This window comes from Phacochoerus africanus, chromosome 14 (genome assembly GCF_016906955.1).
Source record: "Phacochoerus africanus isolate WHEZ1 chromosome 14, ROS_Pafr_v1, whole genome shotgun sequence".
NCBI classification, from domain to species: Eukaryota; Metazoa; Chordata; class Mammalia; order Artiodactyla; family Suidae; genus Phacochoerus; species Phacochoerus africanus.
This window is the reverse complement of record NC_062557.1, coordinates 805,854-824,851: the sequence shown is the minus strand read 5'-3', so window position 1 is coordinate 824,851 and position 18,998 is coordinate 805,854. Positions and strand designations below refer to the sequence as shown.

At 57.5% G+C, this 18,998-nt stretch overlaps 1 protein-coding gene across 13 annotated transcripts in view; it reads right to left on the bottom strand.

Moving 5' to 3' along the window:
- Window positions 1-18,998, bottom strand: part of CCDC57 (coiled-coil domain containing 57) — a 99,640-nt gene that overhangs the window by 33,629 nt on the left and 47,013 nt on the right. For 10 of the 13 annotated variants that reach the window (XR_007131670.1, XM_047757003.1, XM_047757007.1 and 7 more), the window contains one exon: window positions 17,792-17,999. Coding sequence is in view for 12 of the 13 variants with exons in the window: in XM_047757003.1 (XP_047612959.1) it covers window positions 17,792-17,999 (208 nt within the window). In the remaining variant the exon portion in view is untranslated. The other 3 variants (XM_047757011.1, XM_047757013.1, XM_047757012.1) reach the window with 3 other exon arrangements.

Sequence of the window (18,998 nt, the reverse complement as noted above, 5' to 3'; positions counted from 1 at the left end):
AGGTTGTGGGTTCGATCCCTGGCCTCCCTCAGTGGGTTAAGGATCTGGCGTCGCCGTGAGCTGTGGTGTAGGTTGCAGACGCGGCTCAGATCCCGCGTTGCTGTGGCTCTGGCGTAGGCCGGTGGCTACAGCTCCGATTGGACCCCGAGCCTGGGAACCTCCATATGCCGTGGGAGCGGCCCCAGAAAAGGCAAAAAGACAAAAAAATAATAAATTAATTTAAAAAAATTAAAATAAAACAGAATCCCCAACTTGTAGGTTGTGCACCGATTTTCAGTCGATCCTGACAAAGATTTTCTTTTTCTTTATTTAAAAAGGAAAGAAAGAGAAAGAGGAGAAAGAGAGGGAGCTGCAGAGTCGGGCCAGCGAGCTCCTCTTCCCAAGGGCAGAGGCCTGCAGTCTGGGGGCGGCCGTGCCCCACCCCGGGGGCTGCCGTGAGCTCCAGACTCCTGGCCTGGAGCGCCGGCCGTTTAGGCGGAGCAGAATGAGGACTCACACCCAGGAATGAAGGCTCTGATGACGCATGACGCAAGGCTGCCGAGACTCCCGCCGAGGCCACTTTCCCGTTCTGCTTCCTGGATACACAAGCCACCTGCCCTCCTTCCTCCTTAGCTGTAAAAAGGAGTGGTCTCTGGTTTTGTAACGGAAACGAAACACTTCTGCGTGGTATCTGCTCTCCCTGCCCGGGTCCTCCTGGACTCAGAAGCCCTGCTGAGCACGCCTGCTTGCCTGGCAATGCGGCTCTTGGCACAGGTTCAGAGAGCCTCTGCCCGTGTTGTCCCGGGAGGTGACGGAGGCCCAGGCCGTGCAGGCGAGGCCAGGTTTGACAGTGACACGCATGGGCCCATCGCTTGTAGGGAACGGTGGTTGACGACGGAGCCTCCTAGGGAGACTGCCAGGAACCAGGCTCACAGGGAGGTCGAAGGTCATCTCCTGGCAGGTGCAGGGCCCTCGGGGTGATTTGGAAATCTTGAGAAAAAAGGCATTTGCTCAGAATCACCCAGCAGGTGAAACATGGTGAGTTCTTGGCTTCTTAGACTCAAAACAATAAACAAGAAGCTTGCGAAAGCCCAATCTGAAATCCTTACAGAAACTTCCAGTAAAACAAACTCGAGAGGGCCACTGTGGCCACTTAAACTTGTTAAGGCCACTTAACACAATCAGGCCAAATGGGACCAACGCTGTTTCGTGACCAAGAATAACTTTCCTTTGGACTTCCCTGGTGGCTCAGCAGGTTAAGGATCTGGTGTTGCCATTGCTGTAGCTCAGGTTCGATCCCTGGCCAGGACACTCACATGCCTCAGGAGCGATTTAAAAGAAAAAAAAAGAAAAAAGAGGAGTTCCCGTTGTGGCTCAGTGGTATCAAATCTAACTAGTCTCCATGAGGATGTGGGTTTGATCCCTGGCCTCGCTCAGTGGGTTGAGGATCCGGCGTTGCCCTGAGCTGTGGTGTAGGTGGCAGACGTGACCCGGATCCCACGTTGCTATGGCTGTGGTGTAGACCTGCAGCTGTGGCTCCGATTCAACCCCAAGCCTACGAAACCTCCACATGCCTCAAGTGCCGCCCTAAAAATACAAATTAAAAAAAAAAAACCTACACTCTTTCTTTGAGATTATTTTTTATCAAAAGCTGAGAGACAATAGGAAAAATTTTGTGCTTCAAGGACCTGCAATCCCTGAGACGTGCTCAGAGGCTGTCAGGTCTGCTTCTCACTGTGCCCAAGCCACCTCGGGTAGGCTCGGGAAGTCGGGAAGTCGACAGACCTGCATATGATGCCTGGTCCTTGGGGGGTTCGCTGGCTGCCCTCCCTCCCTTTTGAGAAGCCAGTTCTGCCTCCATTTGCAATTCAATTCTTTTTTTTTTTTTTTTGGTCTTTTTAGGGCCTCACCCATCGCACAAGGAGGCTCCCAGGTTGGGGTCACTGCCAGCCTACCCCACAGCCACAGCACTGCGGGATCCGAGCCGAGTCTGCAACCTACATCACAGCGCGTGGCAATGCCGAATCTCTAACCCACTGAGCGAGGCCAGGGATCGAACCTACATCCTCATGGATACTAGTCGGGTTCGTTAACCGCTGCGCCACGACGGAACTCCTGCAATTCAATTCTTTTATTCCCCATAAATCTGTGCTCTTTGGATTTTTCTTTGGAACTGGTTCTCACATCTGTTTAATGAAAAGAACAAAATCCTAAATACGTGCTCATTTTCATGCCTGAGAGCCATATTTTACTTCTTTCTGAAAATGATAACATCTTGTTAAAGAATTATTAACCATTATTAAACATCAGAAAGGACACTGAATAATACGAACCATGAGGAGCTTCTGCTGAAAGTTGATATGACGGTGAGTGGAAGGAGAAACGGAAAGAAATACAAGAGCAGTGCAAGATTTTAGCCGGGAAAATGGTTCTTGGCATTTGAAGTGACCAAGTATAAATCGTCTTAGATAGAACGTTAATAATTAATAGGGCTGCTTAACAGACGCAAAAGTCGACTTCATGCTTAAAAACTAAAGGAGTTTTGAAACTCTCTTGTGTAGAACAACCAAGGGAAATCTCACTAAAACGGAGTTGGGGGGGAGCAGAAGGGGAGCCTCCCCCCCCCCAAGTCCCACTCACATGGCCACAGATCCCAGCAGAAGAGACCAGCTCCCACCTCCAGCAGGAAATGAGGCTGCTTCACTACGGCCAGTGGGGGGAGATACTCTCCTCGCCCAGCAACAGCCCAGCCAATGAGAGGCCACTACACCAGGACCTCCTGGTTCCCTCCAATGGCCTCTCATTTAGGACAGCCCCTCCCACCCGCCCTTCTCCTCTATAAAAGAGCCTCCTCTCTGTTGCTTTAAGGACCTGCCTGAGATTTGCCATCGATGTGTGTTCAGAATTGCAATTCTTTGCTGCTCCTGAATAAACTCGTTTTTCTGGTAAAAAATATCAGTTTTAGGTTGACATGGCATGGACGTCCCACTGAGATCCAGAGCTGACCCCCCGCAGCCCTGAGGCTGGTGCGCAAACATGTGTGGGCCCCGGAACCCGCTGAGCTCGCTGTTTGTCCAGCCAACCCTGGAGGGGGAGGGGAAGCGCCTCTCGGGTCCGAGCTCCGCTGTCTTGCATTCTGAGGCTCCGGGCCTTATCTGGGACCTGGTGGAAGGCTTCGGCCTCTTTTGCTAAGGCCTTGTTTGGTCTGCGAGGACTCACTTGGCACCTCCTCCAGACCCTGTGCTGGCCTCTAGGCCCTTCCTTTTGGGCCTCGGCCACTCGGCCTTTGTCCTGATTCTTTGGGATCTGGCTGTTCCTACTGGAGCTGGGCTGGTATTTGGCCTGCAGGCTGTTTAAGAATTACCCCTTTGCTTTAGAGGGAGAAGAAATTCTAAAAAATGAGATCCCGGTCCTCTAAGCGTCTCGAGGGCACCCCGCTCGGGGACCCTGGTTAAAAGCCAGTTCCTCCTCGCGCACGTTTCTAACGAAAGGGACCGATTTAACCGAAAGTCATTAGAACATCTGTGACCGCCACGGTGGATTCTGGACTCCCCGAACTTCCCTTTCTTACAACTGGGTTAAGCCGCCACGGTTCGCACATGATCAAAATTAAACTGGATGCCTTTTTTGATGGCTATTTCGAGGCTTCCAAGTGGATCAGGAATCTGAAGGTGCTTCTCCGCACATACAGTGCTTACACTTACTGAGGCAAACAGTTAAGACAAACAGGCCTGACGCCTCTGCCCCTCGCCCCCGGCTCCCCCATCCCTGGTGTGGCCTTGTCCGTCCCCACACCTGCCTTTGCTCCCAGGGTCACCCTCCCCTGCCCTGCCCCTCCCTCTCCGAATCGGCCCTTCATAGTCAAACCTTCCGAGAATCCAGATAAACCCCAGATACTCATGTTCCTTTGACCAAGGCTGAGTTGCCAGGCGCAGCTAAAGACTTTCCCAAAGCACCCGAGGACCCGGAGGCTTGAAGAATTTCGCAGTTCCTCAGACCCGCCAGTCTGCCTTCTCAGATCTGTAGCAGCGTTCATGTGCTTTGGGTGAGGGGCAAGCTAAAGACCGGATGAAATTAGCCCGATGGCAACACCCTGGAGGGGATTCAGAAAGAAAACAACCCTTTGGCTTCTGGCAAGAGGCTAGAATCCTGTCTGAAAACCTTCACTCCGAAGCCTGCGGATGGGAACAAAATTCAGGTTTACACATCACAACTTGATGAGCCTGTTCATGACTGTGGTAATTGACTTCAGCTTGTTTTTAAAGGAAATTCAGGGCTTCCTTCAGATGTCGAGACCACTCAGAGGGTCCTTCTCTTCCTACGCACCAGTGGGGGCTGGATCCAAATCGTTCTCTTTCAGTTAACAGGACGAGGGTGGAACGGGAAATTGTGTCCACTCTAGATCCAGGTAACTTGGCAAATCAGCTCACTTGACCCTTAGATGAGTCCCCTAAAAGACACTCGATTCTTTCTAAACATGTTTCTAAAGTATATTTATTTATTTATTTTGAGGGCTGCGCCCACAGCACATGGAAGTTCCTGGGCCAGGGATCAAACCCGCGCCACAGCAGCGACCCCAGCCACTGCAGTGGCAATGGCCGGATCCTTAACCTGCTGGGTCACAAGAGAACTCCAAGAAAGACCACTAAATTCTTGGTGTTTCCGTCGTGGCACAGTGGAAACGAATCCAACTAGGAACCATAAGGTTGCAGGTTCAATCCCTGGCCTCGCTCAGTGGGTTAAGGATCCTGCGTGGCTGTGGCTGTGGTGGAGGCTGGCAGCGGCAGCTCCGATTAGACCCGTAGCCTGGGAACCTCCATAAGCCGCAGGTGCGGCCCTAAAGAGCAAAACAAAAACAAAACCCACTAAATTCTTAAGCTTCAACCCCCACAAATGAAGGCTCCTAAACAGCATCAAAAACTTTCCGGCTTCTGCTACTACTGCAAAGAATGCTGACAAGTTTAATAAGCACCGGGGCACCGTCAGCCCTCAAACTGGCCTTTCCAACGACCTCACTCTCAAGGAGGGGGCTCTGAGGAAGGCTGGGGCTCTTTCAACCCTGTCTTTGCTTTGTTTTGGTTTTGGCTGTGCCCGTGGCATGTGGTAATGCCCAGGCCCCAGACTGAACCTGCACCACAGCAGTGACCCAGGCCGCTGCAGTGACAATGGCAGGTCCTTAACCCCAAGCCACATGGGGCCTCCTCAGTCCTCTCGTTGAATCAGCTTGGGGAAACCACTCTCCAGACGGGGGGTGAACGTCTCCGTGCTGCTGATACCACACTCTGACGGCAGCCCCTGCCTCAGAACACTCACACGGTCCAAACAGCGGGGTCTCTACTCAACCTCAGGGGGGGCGCCTGTCTCTGAACCTGTTCTCTGTTGCTCTGACCCTTTGAGAGACTCCTGCCCCTTCCTCTGCAGCTCCTCTGATGCTAGTCATTTACGAGGCTGAGGCTTCTCGGGAAAGTATCATGCTGAACTCCTTTCTCCCAAAAGGGGGAAATAGGGTTTTTTTTTGGGGGGGGGGGACACCTGCGGCAGATGGAGGTTCCCGGGCTAGGGGTCGAATTGGAGCTACAGCCGCCGGCCTACACCACAGCCACAGCAACGTGGGATCCGAGCCACATCTGGGACCTACACCACAGCTCACGGCAACGCCGGCTCCTTCACCCACTGAGTGAGGCCAGGGATCAAACCCACAATCTCATGGTTCCCAGTCGGATTCGTTAACCCCTGCGCCACGACGGGACCTCCACGTTTCATTTTCTTTTGCGCAGAAGCCTGGCCCCTGTATAACCTGTCGGATGGAGCGCGATGGCCATCTGAAGGCTCTCTAGGTTTTAATACCATTCTCCCACGAGACCGATTTGGTAGACGAGAAGGGAAACGGTCGGAGGCGCCTTACGCCGCATCTTCTTTACAAGGAGGGAGACACTACACTTGTGGACTCTCTCAGTGTGGGATGCCAAGTCCCTCAGGGCCTAGGTGCCCACCGTATGCCCACCCGACGGGGCCCGACCCTCCGGCAGGTCATCAGCCTTCTCCAACACCGCCCAAGGCCCCTCCTCTCCCCGCTCCAGTGCCAAAGTTATACCCCCCTTCGCTGCCTTTACGAGTCGTGGCAAACAGAGAATGGGGACCCACACGGGTCCATACGCCCTTTTCACTTCAGGACTCAAGGCAGATAGAGGCAGATCTGGGACACTTTGCCGAAGACCCGGACAGATGCACGGGGGTCTTTCAGGGTCTCACACAGTCCTTCGACTTGGCCGGGAAGGACGTCATGTTCTTAGGAAAACAGACACGGCCGGCGGTGAAAGAAAGCAAGTCTCAGCCACCGCGCAAGGCCGGGGCGACGGGCCTACGCGGAAAGGGCCAGAGGCGACCAGGAGAGGAACGGACAAGGCTGCCCACGGGGGTCAGGCGGTTCCCGGGCGCGACCCCCGCGGCTCTGCGGATGGGGGATGACGACGACTGGCGTGGCGACCTTCTCATCAGCGGAGGGACCAAGAGCCTCACGAGTAAGGACCCTAGTCTGCCCCAGACCGTCGGGGGCCTGTCAAGGGGCGCCGGAGGCCACCATCGGCTTTCTCCGAGGGGCACTGAGAAAGCACACACCGATGGACCCAGAATCGATGGAGGGCACCCAGAATCGATGGAGGGCACCATCGGCTTTCTCCGAGGGGCACTGAGAAAGCACACACCGATGGACCCAGAATCGATGGAGGGCACCCAGAATCGATGGAGGGCACCATCGGCTTTCTCCGAGGGGCACTGAGAAAGCACACACCGATGGACCCAGAATCGATGGAGGGCACCCAGAATCGATGGAGGGCACCATCGGCTTTCTCCGAGGGGCACTGAGAAAGCACACACCAATGGACCCAGAATCGATGGAGGGCACCCAGAATCGATGGAGGCCACCATCGGCTTTCTCCGAGGGGCACTGAGAAAGCACACACCGATGGACCCAGAATCGATGGAGGGCACCCAGAATCGATGGAGGGCACCATCGGCTTTCTCCGAGGGGCACTGAGAAAGCACACACCGATGGACCCAGAATCGATGGAGGGCACCCAGAATCGATGGAGGGCACCATCGGCTTTCTCCGAGGGGCACTGAGAAAGCACACACCGATGGACCCAGAATCGATGGAGGGCACCATCGGCTTTCTCTGAGGGGCACTGAGAAAGCACACACCGATGGACCCAGAATCGATGGAGGCGCCAAACAATCCTCAGAGACACACTTGCAGCTCAGTCGGCGCCAGAGAGACAGAGAAAGCCCCCCACATCGGCTTCTGGCCCTGGTCGGGACCTGGAGCACCTCCGCAGAGGAGCAGCTCAAGTGTGTCGTAGCCGGGACCAGGAAGAACAAAAGGAGAACAAGGAGAGAGGCAGGGACCAGGCCGAGGCTCTGGCTCCAGCGCTGCAGGGAGCCAGCCTGGGAGCCGCCAAGGGGGGCGGGCAAGGGCAGAGACCTAAGCCCGGAGCCTGTGTCCTCTGTGGAAACGAGGGAGCCCCGGAAGTGGGAATGCCCCAAGGCTCGGACCCCAGCACCCAGGCCGGGCCGCCTATGTCGGGGAGATCACTGGAAGGGCTGCCCCCAAAGACGAAGGCCCCTGGGGTCGATCCCTCAAACCCAGGACCGAGGCTGACCGGACCCGGGGCTGTCCATATCGGCTCCTGTCCTCATCACCACCCAGGAGCCCCGGGCGGCCCTAAATGTATGAAGCCAGCCTGTCCACTTCCCCCTGGATACGGGAGCCGCCTTGTCCTCCAAGCCTGGCCCCCCTCAAATAAATCTGCCACCACTCGTGGCGTTCCTGGCAAGCCGGTTCGGTGCCAAAGTTCTTCTTCACACAGCCTTTGAGTGGTGACTGGGGGCCCGTTTTCCTCTCTCTTGCTTTTCTGATTGTTCCAGAGCCAACTCCAATTTTAGGAAGAGCTATTTTGTCACAGGCTAAAGCCCCCATCACATGGCCATGGAGCCTAATCGAGGTTTGTGCCTGCCTTTGACGGAAATGGATATGGACCCAGCAGTCTGGGCCCCAGGACAAAAGACAGGAAGAGCAAAAAATGCTCAAGCATTAGAAATGACTCCTAGAGAGCAAACGTTCTTTCCTTGCCAGCAGCAACATCCTCTGAGACCCGAGGCTCGACGGGGACTTGTCCCAATCGTAAGAGACCTGAAGGAACGGGGTTTATTAATCGGATGTAACGGCCCCTGCCACACCCCTATATTCGAATACAAAAGCCTAATGGGGCTTGGTGCCGAGTGCAAGACCCTCCTCTAATGAGGCGGTGGTCCCACTGCATCCGGTGGCGCCCACCCTACACCCTCCTCTCGCAGATTCCAGAAACAGCAGCCTGGGTGACTGTATTAGATTTGAAAGATGCCTTTTTCTGCATTCCCTTGACTGAGGCTTCGCATATATAAGTTCTCAAAATATGGACGGGAACTAACCGGCCAAAATTAATTTTAGGTTCACATAAACTGGGAAATAGCATCAAATTAATGTCATGTGAAAATTGAAGTTCGTCGATCTAATTCATACAGGCGTGGGCATTAAACATAACGTCCTGCACGTGGATTTATCAGAAGTCGACGAGACCCTGGGAGTCAGGTACGAAACACAGCCCAAAGGACTGCAGGATGGTGAACCAGTGTGGTCAGGGCCACCCTGAGGCGTCCTCCGGGAGAAAAACACGTGTCTCCAGAAATCATGACAGACAGTCGGTGGTTGCTTTAGAAAGGAAGGATGTGCGAACTGCCTTTTATTAGGGAAAAGAAAGTCGGTCTGACTTCAGCTTGTTGCTCTGGATGGAAAGACAAGGGACAGACTGGCACACACAGAGAGTGATGCAGGTGGGCGGGAATGTAGGAGAAGCTGTCCCACGAAAAACGGAGAAGGGAGAGACCCCGGCCATGCCGACTGAGCAAAGTCCAGCCAACTCCCCAACACACACATCTGCTTCTGCAAATGTGGTTCCGCATCGACTCCCGGGCCTGACGTCACCCGGTCCCAGCAGCCTCGCGTGGACCCGGAAGAGGGAGCCCACAAAAGCCTTGCGAAACCCTCCTTCGGGGCGCAGACTCTGGAGAGCGGTCTCCTCTGAGCCCGCCGGCGTCATAAACCTGGGGGCTCCAGCTCTCCGAGGGCCCGCTTGGTCTCTCGCCGGGTGAAAGAGCTGACCCACTGCGGCCACAGGGCTGCTGGAGCCAGTAGGCTACAGCCACGGGGCTGTCGCCAGAGCAGATACGCTGCGGTGCAGGGTAACAGAGGCAGACTGTTAACTCGGGTCGTCCGTGGAGGAGCGTGGCCTTCGATGCCCGCTTGGACGTGGCCACTGGTGAGCATGTGCGGCTTAAGGGCTCCGGGAGTGACAGCCCCGCAGGCCTTGTTGACTGCAGGGAGTGTGCCTGCGCCCAGAGGGACAGGAGTCCCTCGCCCAATGACTCCCTTTACGGGAAGAAAAGGTCAAAGAACCTCTGAGGCTTACGGGACATTTCCACCCCTAGGACCCTACTGGACAAGGACGGGTGTGGGTAATTGAGCAAGGCCAATGGGAGAAGACCCCACGTCTCTGGACCCATCTTTAAGGAACAAAAACCCCTATAAGACAATGGGGGGGGGGGCGCGTCTCCCTGCTCCCAGCAGCCCTGGGAGCTGTTTGCTTTCCTTTAATAAAGACTTTGCTCGCTTGAAGAAGAAAACAACAAAACAAGACGCAAAAACCAGAATCCTCACAGACACTATGTCAGGTTCTTAACCTGCTGGGCACAGTGGGAACTCTGGAAATCGTTTTAAAACTTGACAGATAAAAAAAAAAAAAAAAAGGAGTTCCCATCGTGGCGCAGTGGTTAGCGAATCTGACAAGGAGCCATGAGGTTGCGGGTTCGATCCCTGCCCTTGCTCAGTGGGTTAACAATCCGGCGTTGCCATGAGCTGTGGTGTAGGTTGCAGACGTGGCTCCGATCGCTGTGGCTCTGGCGAAGGCCAGTGACTACAGCTCCGATTCGACCCCTCGCCTGGGAACCTCCATATGCCGCAGAAGTGGCACTAGAAAAGGCAAAAAGACAAAAAAAAAAACTTGACAGATGCCATCAAAATAGCCAAACAAGTGATTTAAACAACACTTTGACCCCCCCCCTTTTTTTTGGTCTTTTTAGGGACACACTGGCGGCATATGGAGGTTCCCAGATGAGGGATATAATCAGAGGAGCTGGAGCTGCTGGCCTACGCCACAGCCACAGCAACGCTGGATCCGAGCCGCATCTGCAAACTACACCACAGCTCATGCCAACGCCAGGTCCTTAACACACTGAGCAAGGCCAGGGACGGAACCCACGTCCTCATGGCTCCTAGTCGGGTTCGATAGCCGCTGTGCCCGGACGGGAACTCCCCACCCTGACATGTTTTATTGTTTCTGTCTCTGATGGTCCTGGACCCGATTCTGGAAACACGACCGTTTGTCCCTTTCAGGCCAGCTGCCACCCTCCTTTGGGCAAAATCTCCCACTGGTATCAGCAAATCCACAGGGCACCTCCCACCAAGATTCAAACCTGGCCCCCGAATTAATCCGTGCCGCCCAGGCAAAGGGCCTTTCCCTTGAGGCCTAAAGTCCCTGAGAGAGGGTGTGAGGCGGGGGTGTGAGGCGGGGCCACCCTCCTCTCCCTGTAAGAAACCCCTGCCTCCCTCTGCAGCTGGCTCGCCGTGGCTGAAGGTCTCCAACGGCAATTCTTTGCTGCTCCCCCAGAAACCTCTTTTGCTGGTAAAATAACTGGCCATGGCGTTCCTGCTGTGGGCACAGGCTTGATCCCCAGCCGGACACGGTAGGCGAAAGGGTGTGGCATCACTGCAGCTGCCACGTAGGCAACAACGGAGGCTCGGATCTGCTCCCGGGCCCAGGAACTCCGCGGGCCATGGGGCAAAACCGAAAAAGGAAGAAACAAAAAAACCAAAAACACTGGCCACACCTCTTCGTTTTAGGTGAACATTCTCACCAACTTGAGTTAAACAGAAAAGCTGACCTGGAACGGCAAACTACCCGGCAACTCATGGCACCGAAGCCAGAGTCCCTGGAAACCTCGGGGACGGGGTCGAGGGGCTGCTCGGATGGGAAAGCCACCCTTAAACACGCAAGTACTGCACGCAAAGGAAGAAAATAGGTGCCAAAGAAATCCGGGAAGGACAGTAAAATGAGCCCAAGGGAAGTAATGGATGAAGATGAAATGGAAACGTCTGGAAAAGACACAGGAGTCCACACGCTGGCCTTTGAGGAAACCCCCCAGAAGCCAGCAGAGAAGTTCTCCCCCCCTTCTCCCCTCCCCCTTATCTCCCCCCCCCCCCCCGCCCAGCACCGCCCTGTTAATAAACCCGTCTAATGTGCTCCAAAGGACATTAGAAAAAGTGATGTTTAAAGAAACGGCGGCTGAGAATTTTCAGAAATGGAGGAAAACCCCAAACAACAAGGCTTAAGATTTAAAAACACACTGATTCCGGAGCAGGTTAAATGAAAGCAGAGCAACCCCCACTTAGACTCAGGACTGAACAGGAGCAGATACTGCTGAGAAGAAAAATCTGGAAGCAGCGGGGGAGGAGAGAGAGGCCGCCTGGGAGGAAGGCGCTCAGACTGTGGCCGGCTTCTCCCAGGACAGCGGGTATTGTTTGGAAAAAAGGTGTGAGAAAATGCCAGTCAGAGGTCCCTGTCCCCGTGCCACGCTCCAGGAAGCGTGGGAAGAGCGGCCGCCACAGGCTCCTCCTAAGGAGGTCTGGGCCCCGAGCGCGGCAGCCCCTTCCCCTCCCAGCCCCTCGGGGGAGACGCGGGTGCAGGGCACGTGGGCAGGGTGCTGCCATCAAGGAGCCAACACGCGGGAGGCCACAAAATGGGACTGAACATCACTGCCTCTAAGTCAGCACCGTCTCCAGCAGGGCTGCCCATGCAGACCTGAGGCTGGAGCGAGCTCGCCCTGTGTGCAGAGAGCTTCAGTCTGCCCACGGGGGCCGGAGCAACAGCCCTGGGCCAGCCCGCTGGACACAGGTAAAAATAGAGCCGGATCCCCGATGGGTCCTCTCCTACCGAATCTTTCTAGTTTTATTTTTTGTCTTTTTAGGGCCACACCCGCAGCATGTGGAGGTTCCCAGGCTAGGGGTCGAATCAGAGCTGCAGCTGCTGGCCTCCACCGCAGCCACAGCCACGCGGGATCCAAGCCGCATCTGCAACCGACACCTCGGCTCACGGCAACGCAGGATCCTTAACCCGCTGAGCTGGCCGGGGATGGAACCCGCAACCTCATGGTTCCTAGTCGGATTTGTTAACCACTGCGCTATGACGGGAACTCCTACCAAATCATTTCTTTTCTTTCTTTCTTTTTTTTTTTATAATTGTTTATTGACAGTATTAAGAAGTTCAATTAATTTTTGTGTGTGTGTCTTTTTGCTATTTCTTGGGCCGCTCCCTCGGCATATGGAGGTTCCCAGGCTAGGGGTCGAATCGGAGCTGCAGCCACCGGCCTACACCAGAGCCACAGCCCCGCGGGATCCGAGCCATGTCTGCAACCTACACCACAGCTCACGGCAACGCCGGATCCTCCACCCACTGAGCAAGGGCAGGGACAGAACCGGCAACCTCATGGTTCCTAGTCGGATTTGTTAACCACTGCGCCACGACGGGAACTCCCAAATCATTTCTTGATGAATCAAAAATTCAGCAGAAAGAGGACCTCCCGTCGTGGCTGAGTGGTGAACCAACCGGACTACTAGTTAGTGATTTGTGCTTCCCAGCAGAAACCAGCAATTTCACAGCACGCATTTCAAGGTTTATAGCACAAGCAGCCTTTTCACGATCAGAAAACAACAAAGACTTTTCAAATGTCAAATGTCAAAGGCTCCACCCTGTGTGGTTCCAGGCCTCTGACATTCTGGAGCAGGCGGCCACAGAGCCGGTGAGGAGGGAGCGGGGCAGAGGCCAGGCGCGAAGCCCCTCCGCTGCCCTGCAGGTGGGGACCTGTCCGTCACCTCCCCTTGTCCACGCACAGGGGCCCGAGCTACACCGCGGGCTCTGGCTGAGGGCTCTCTGGTGGTGACAGACGAAGGTCCAGGGCGGCGGCCGAGGGCGGGGCCTGCTCCCTCGCGCTGTGAACCGCAGATGCGCCCCCCTGCCCCGAGGTAAGAGCCGGGCAGGATGCGGGCAGCAGGGCGCAGGGGAGGGATGAGGGACGCGGGACGCGAAGCCGGCCACCACAGCGGGGCCCCGGGAGTGGAAACGGCCAGGGTCGAGGACAGGTGGCTCCCGACACTGCCACCCACCCGCCCGGAGGAGGGGAGGGGCGGGCCGAGCTCAGGGGCCCCGCGGGCTTTGGGCCACGCACCTGTCCGCAGACGCGGACCCAAGAGGGTCGTTCGTGGCCGTGGGGAGCCCGACCCCAGGCCTCGGGGGCTGTGGAACGAATAAGGGCAGCATCTTCATTCGGCGGCGACGGGGCTGCTCCGGCAGCTCCCGGGGGGTGAGGGCCCACCGGAGGGCAAGCCTGGAGGGCAGGGCAGCCGTGAGCAGAGCTACCGAGAGGGCAGTGGGGGCCTCTCTCCACCTGCTTCCTTCCCCAGCACCGCGGGGTGGGGGCCGGGCTCGCGTTTGTGCTGCTGTCAAGTGATGGGAGGACCCTTCCTGGGCAGCGCGTCCCTGCACTGCGTGATGACCGCGGCCACCGCCACGGGGTTCATGACCTGACAGGTCATCTCTGTAAGAAAATGCAGACAGACCAGCCTCTGCTGTCAAGTCTGAACGCCCACGAGGGACAGGAAGACCCCCCCGCCGCCGCCCCGGCCCCCACCCCGCGGTGCGGGGGAAGGAAGCAGGTGGAGAGAGGCCCCCACTGCCCTCTCTCCTCTCCCCCCTCCCCGGGCTCCTCAAAGTGCTGACACTCGTCCGGTCTGCCCTGGGTGTGGGCACGCGTGGGCACGCACACGGACGCGCACACGCTGTGCACGCGCCTGGGCTCCACGCGCACTGCTCTGCCGGCGGACCCCTCCCTGCGCCCAGGCTGCTCCTCCCGGACCGAGATGAGGGCACGGAAGTGGTTCTGAAGCCACGGGGACTGGCGGCGTCTTCACCGCACTTGACAAAAGAACCGCCCGAGTGGGCGGGGCTCGCGGACGGTGACGACCCTGCTCCCTTGAGCAGCTCTGTGCGGAGGGGGCACCCGGGCCCTGGTTCTGCTGCCCCGAGGGGGACGCCCAGACCCCAGCTGCCCTCCCCCTGTAGCAGAAACACTGCGGCAGATGCCCCTGAAGCAGTACGTTTCTCGGATGTGGGAGGAGAAGATCTAGGGGAAGACCTGCCTATCCGACGGGTCTGAACATTTAAACACTTGAAACATGCACCAAGCGGCTTCCCCAGTGAGGGCTCCTGCCACCCAGGCAGGGTGTCCCCACGCTCTCCTGCACACTGAGCGGGGGTCCTTTTAGTCTGAGGTGGCAACTCAGGCCCCTGCGGGGACGCCGGACCTCCGTGCCTCAGCAGCTCTGTGCGTTTTCTCCAGGAGGTGCCATCCAGCACGCTGCCCGTCCCGGTACCGACCCTTTGTCCCTGTCACCCACATGGCAAACATTCCCCGAGTCCGCTATTTGTGTTTGATCTTTATGATGACTTTTCCTCAGAGACATTTTAAAACAGAATGACGGAGGTCCCGTCACGGTGCCGCAGAAGCAAATCCGGCGAGGAGCCATGAGGGTGCGGGTTCCATCCCCGGCCTCGCTCAGTGGGTCAAGGATCCGGCGGTGCGGTGAGCTGTGGTGTAGGTCGCAGACGCGGCTCGGATCATCCCGCGTTTCTGTGGCTCTGGTGTAGTCTGGTAGCTGTCGCTCCTACGGGACCCCAAGCCTGGGAACCTCCGTGTGCCGTGGGTGCGGCCGTAAAAAGCAATAAATTAATAAATAAATAAAGTTTTTAAAAATAAAATACGATGTTAATGACATCAAATCTGCTTTCCCACGTCCAGGTGGTTTTAAACTTTTACCCTTATTTGGGGAGCCTTCTACCCAGCCTGGGGTTGTTGCAAAGATGAAGTGAGCTAGTACGTGCACAGCCCAGGGGAGGGCAGGTCTCCCGCAGACTGGGAGAAAATGCCTGCCAATGGAGCGCCTGACAGGGATTCATCTCCAAAACTTATAAACACCTCCTGCAGCTCCATACCAAGAAAACAAACAGCCCCATCAAAAATGGGCAGAAGATCTAAACAGACAGTTCTCCAGAGACGACATACGGATGGCCAGGAACCACATGAAAGGACGCTCAGCATCACTCGTCATTAGAGACACGCACACCAAAGCCACGAGGAGGCTCCACCTCACACCAGCCGGAGAGGCCGTCATCCGCAAGTCTACAGACAGTAAGTGCTGGAGAGGGAGTGGAGAAAAAGGAGCCCTGTGACACCGTCGGTGGGATTGTCAACGGGTGCGACCACTGCGGAAAGCAGGAAGGAGAGTCCTCAGAAAACTAAACATAGAACTGCCATGCGACCCAGCACTCCCACTCCCGGGCACCTACCCGGAGAAAACCGCGACTCGCAAGGACACATGTACCCCGATGTTCATCGTCGCACTCTTTTCAACAGCCAAGACGTGGGAACAACGTCAATGCCCGCTGACAGAGGAGTGGATCCAGAAGAGGTGGTCCGTATACACGAGGGAATATGACTCAGCCATGAAAAAGAACGAGATGTCGGCATTTTTAGCAACACGGATGGACCTAGAAACTATCATGCTACGTGAAGTCAGCCAGACAATGAGACGCCGACATCCAGTGCTTTCACTGACATGTGGAATCTGAAAACAGGACGCAAGGACCCTCTTTGCAGAGCAGATGCTGACTCACAGACTTTGAAAAACTTACAGGTTCGAAATGAGACAGGTTGGGGGGTTGGGGGATGCTGGGGATTTGGGATGGAAATGCCGTGACACTGGGTTGTGATGGTTACCATACGCTGGAAACGTAACTGAGGAACAAACATAAGTAAAAAATAAAGACACTCCATGGAATATGAAAACAACACCCACCACAGGGGGACAGAGAAGGATGTGGCACATATATGCACTGGAATATTACTCAGCCATAAAACAATGAAATAATTCCATTTGCAGCAGCATAGATGAATCCAGAGATTAACGTACTCAGTGAAATAAGTCAGAAAGAGAGAAATATAAGATCACTTATATGTGGACTCTAATAAAAATGATACAAAAGAATTTATTTGTAAAACAGAAACAAACGCCCAGATTTTGACATCAAGCTTATCGTGACCATAGGGGACCGTGGGGCGAAGGGACAAAAGAGGAGGCCGGGAAAGAGCACATCACACGCCTGCTTCTCAGTCAGACCATCTCGGGCCCTGCTGCACAGCTCGGGGAGATCTACTCAGCCTGCAACCACCCACACGGCAAAAAAGCAGTGTGTGTGCGCGCGTGCGTGCGTGCGTGTGTGCGCGCGCTACTGACCCATAAGTCAACTGTACGCCAATAAAATCCAATAGATGAAAAAACTAAAATAAAATGCTAACGACATCAAATCTGCTGATCTTCGGCGCGCCCATGTCCGGGTGGTTTTAGACTTTCTACCCTCATTCGGGGGAGCCTTCCACACGGCTTGGGCTTGTTGCCAAGGCGCAGTGAGCACAGCCCGGGGAGAAGGACGGCTCCAGCCGAATCCCACCTCGCGGCACAAGGTAGTCTTAGCGAAGGCGGGGAACCGGGGCAGAAAGCCCACACAGACAAGGCAGCAGAGAGGAGCTGAAGAGCGAGTTGAAAACCTACCGCTGAGGAGGTCTCTCTAACGCTCGGTCACTGGGGGTCCCTGGCCCCCCGACGCGCGGGGAGCAGGCCCGGGCAGAGCAGACCGTGAGGTCGGCGGGCAGCATCGGGCCCCGCGCGGGTGGGGGGCGGGCGGCAAGACAGCCGGGTGAACAGGTGGGTGATGGACGGCGGCTGGACAGGCAGGCGGACAACTTACTGGGATACTTGGCCATGAGGCCCGCTGACCTCGGGGACCCGCGGGAAGGGGAGAGACGGGTTCACCGAGATGAAAGGTCAGAGGGACAGGCAGCCGTGGCTGTGGTCACAGGAACCTTCTGGGGCCGTGGGAGCCGGGGAGGGTGCCCCTGTAGGGCAGCGCTTGGCAAGGAGGCCAAGGTCCACTGGCAGCCTCGGAGGTCAGGGGTGCCAACCTGCCGCCCTGCACCCCAGGCGCCGGCACCGGGGGCCCAGACCCACGGCCGTCCAGGGGTCTCCCAAGCCCACGGCCTGACGGGGTCTCTTCGGGAGTCTTACGGACGCATTCAAAGCTACGGCTGCTGCCCACGCAGCTTAGCGCCGGGAAGAGCCCACCGCCCAGGCCCTGTCTTCCGGGCTCTGCAGGTGGGGGAGCCCGAGCGCTCGAGAGGCCCTCGGCAGGGAGGGTGGGCCCGGGGCCTTCCCGGCCGCTCTGTGCTGCAAACACGGGACACGGGTGCGGCTTTCTCGGGAACCAGCACCCCAGGCACGACGGGGGCCTGGCATCTGCAGCCCAGAGGCCGTGCCTCGCCCAGACACTGCTGCCTTGTGCAAAGGAGACTGAGGCCCGAGCCAGCCTGGGGACACGCAGCCTCTGCCGCAGCCACAAAAGGCCAGCTGCTCGGCTAACCTGTGGTATTTTTCTCACAAACGCCGCCAGAGCGGGCGCCTGGGAGTCCCCATGCGGAGGTGAGGCGCCCTGGCCTCCCCCCTCCTCCCCCTTGACCCCCAGCCCCAACCGCGGGCGGTGAGGCGGGCACTCACCAGGGCACTCGCCACCGGGGAGGCGGCCCAGCTCTGCACGGAGCCGGTTCCCCAGCTCCAGGAGCTGCTCCTTCTCCAGGCGCAGCCGCAGGATTTTCCTTGCCGCCTCCCTGAGCTTCCTCTGGAGCCGGGGCACACACAGGGCCTGGGGGGGCTGTGCCCCCGGATCCCCGGTGCCCGCACGCCCTCCGTCTGCCTCCGTGGGGCCCTGTGAACAAACCTGCTGTGAGAAGCGCCCCCGCTGGGAACAGGTAGGAGGGCGCGAGGCCAGAGCGGCACCGCTGGGCGAGGTCCCTCCACGGGGACGCACCGAAGGGCAGGGTCTCGTGCTGCGGTGCTCTGGTGGCAAGACGCAGCCGCCTCCTGGCTCACGGTGGGCCTGGGGATGTCAAGGCCTCCAGGCTCCCTGGCCAAGGCCTGCCGGTCTGCGTTGACTCTGTGCCCCCCAAACCTGTGTGTCTCCAGGGACCAGGAGGAGCCATCGCCCCCGGACCCCTGAGGGCTGCCCACATGCTCTGACCCTGCTTCCCGTGTGCCGCCCGCCCAAGGTGCAAGGAGGCTGGCGGCGCCCCAGCAGGGGTGGGTGGGGGGCGGCGGCCTCCTTCTCTCTCCCTCTGTCCTGGAAGCACGGCTGGCCCCTCCACCCGGACCCCAGCCCAGCCCCCCACCTTCTCACCACCTTCTCTACCTGAGGTGGATGCCACCCCTACCATGTGCGGCCCGCCCAGGGGAGGCAGAGGGAGGGGGCAGCGGCCACCTGGGGCCTCAGCTTCTGGGCCTGGGGGCTGCCCTGGGCCAACACCGAGCTGAGCTACGGCCCCTGGCCCCCGGCTTGGACTCCTGGTCCCGCCGCGAGGGCCCGGCGGAGGCACCGGGAACAGGGTGGGGGTGGGGGAGGGGAGGTGGGCCAGCGGGGCGGTGGCGTCCGAGGCCCCGAGGGAAGCAGGTGGCCTACTTAGCCTGGCTGCTCTTGACACCTATGAAAAGCCACCCTGTGCCGTCCCGCCTCCAGGAGCTGGCGCCAGAAGGAGGAACTGGCTAGAACAGAGCAGCACGCCCTGTCCCGGCCAGTTTCCTGGTGCACCTTTGCAGGCTGCAGCGCCAGGCCCTCCTGTGGCTTGGGGCCCACGGTGGTTGCACAATGTCCCCGGGCACATGCCTGCTGTGAAGGGGGCCGAGGTGGCCAAGGGAAGGCCAGGGAAAGGCC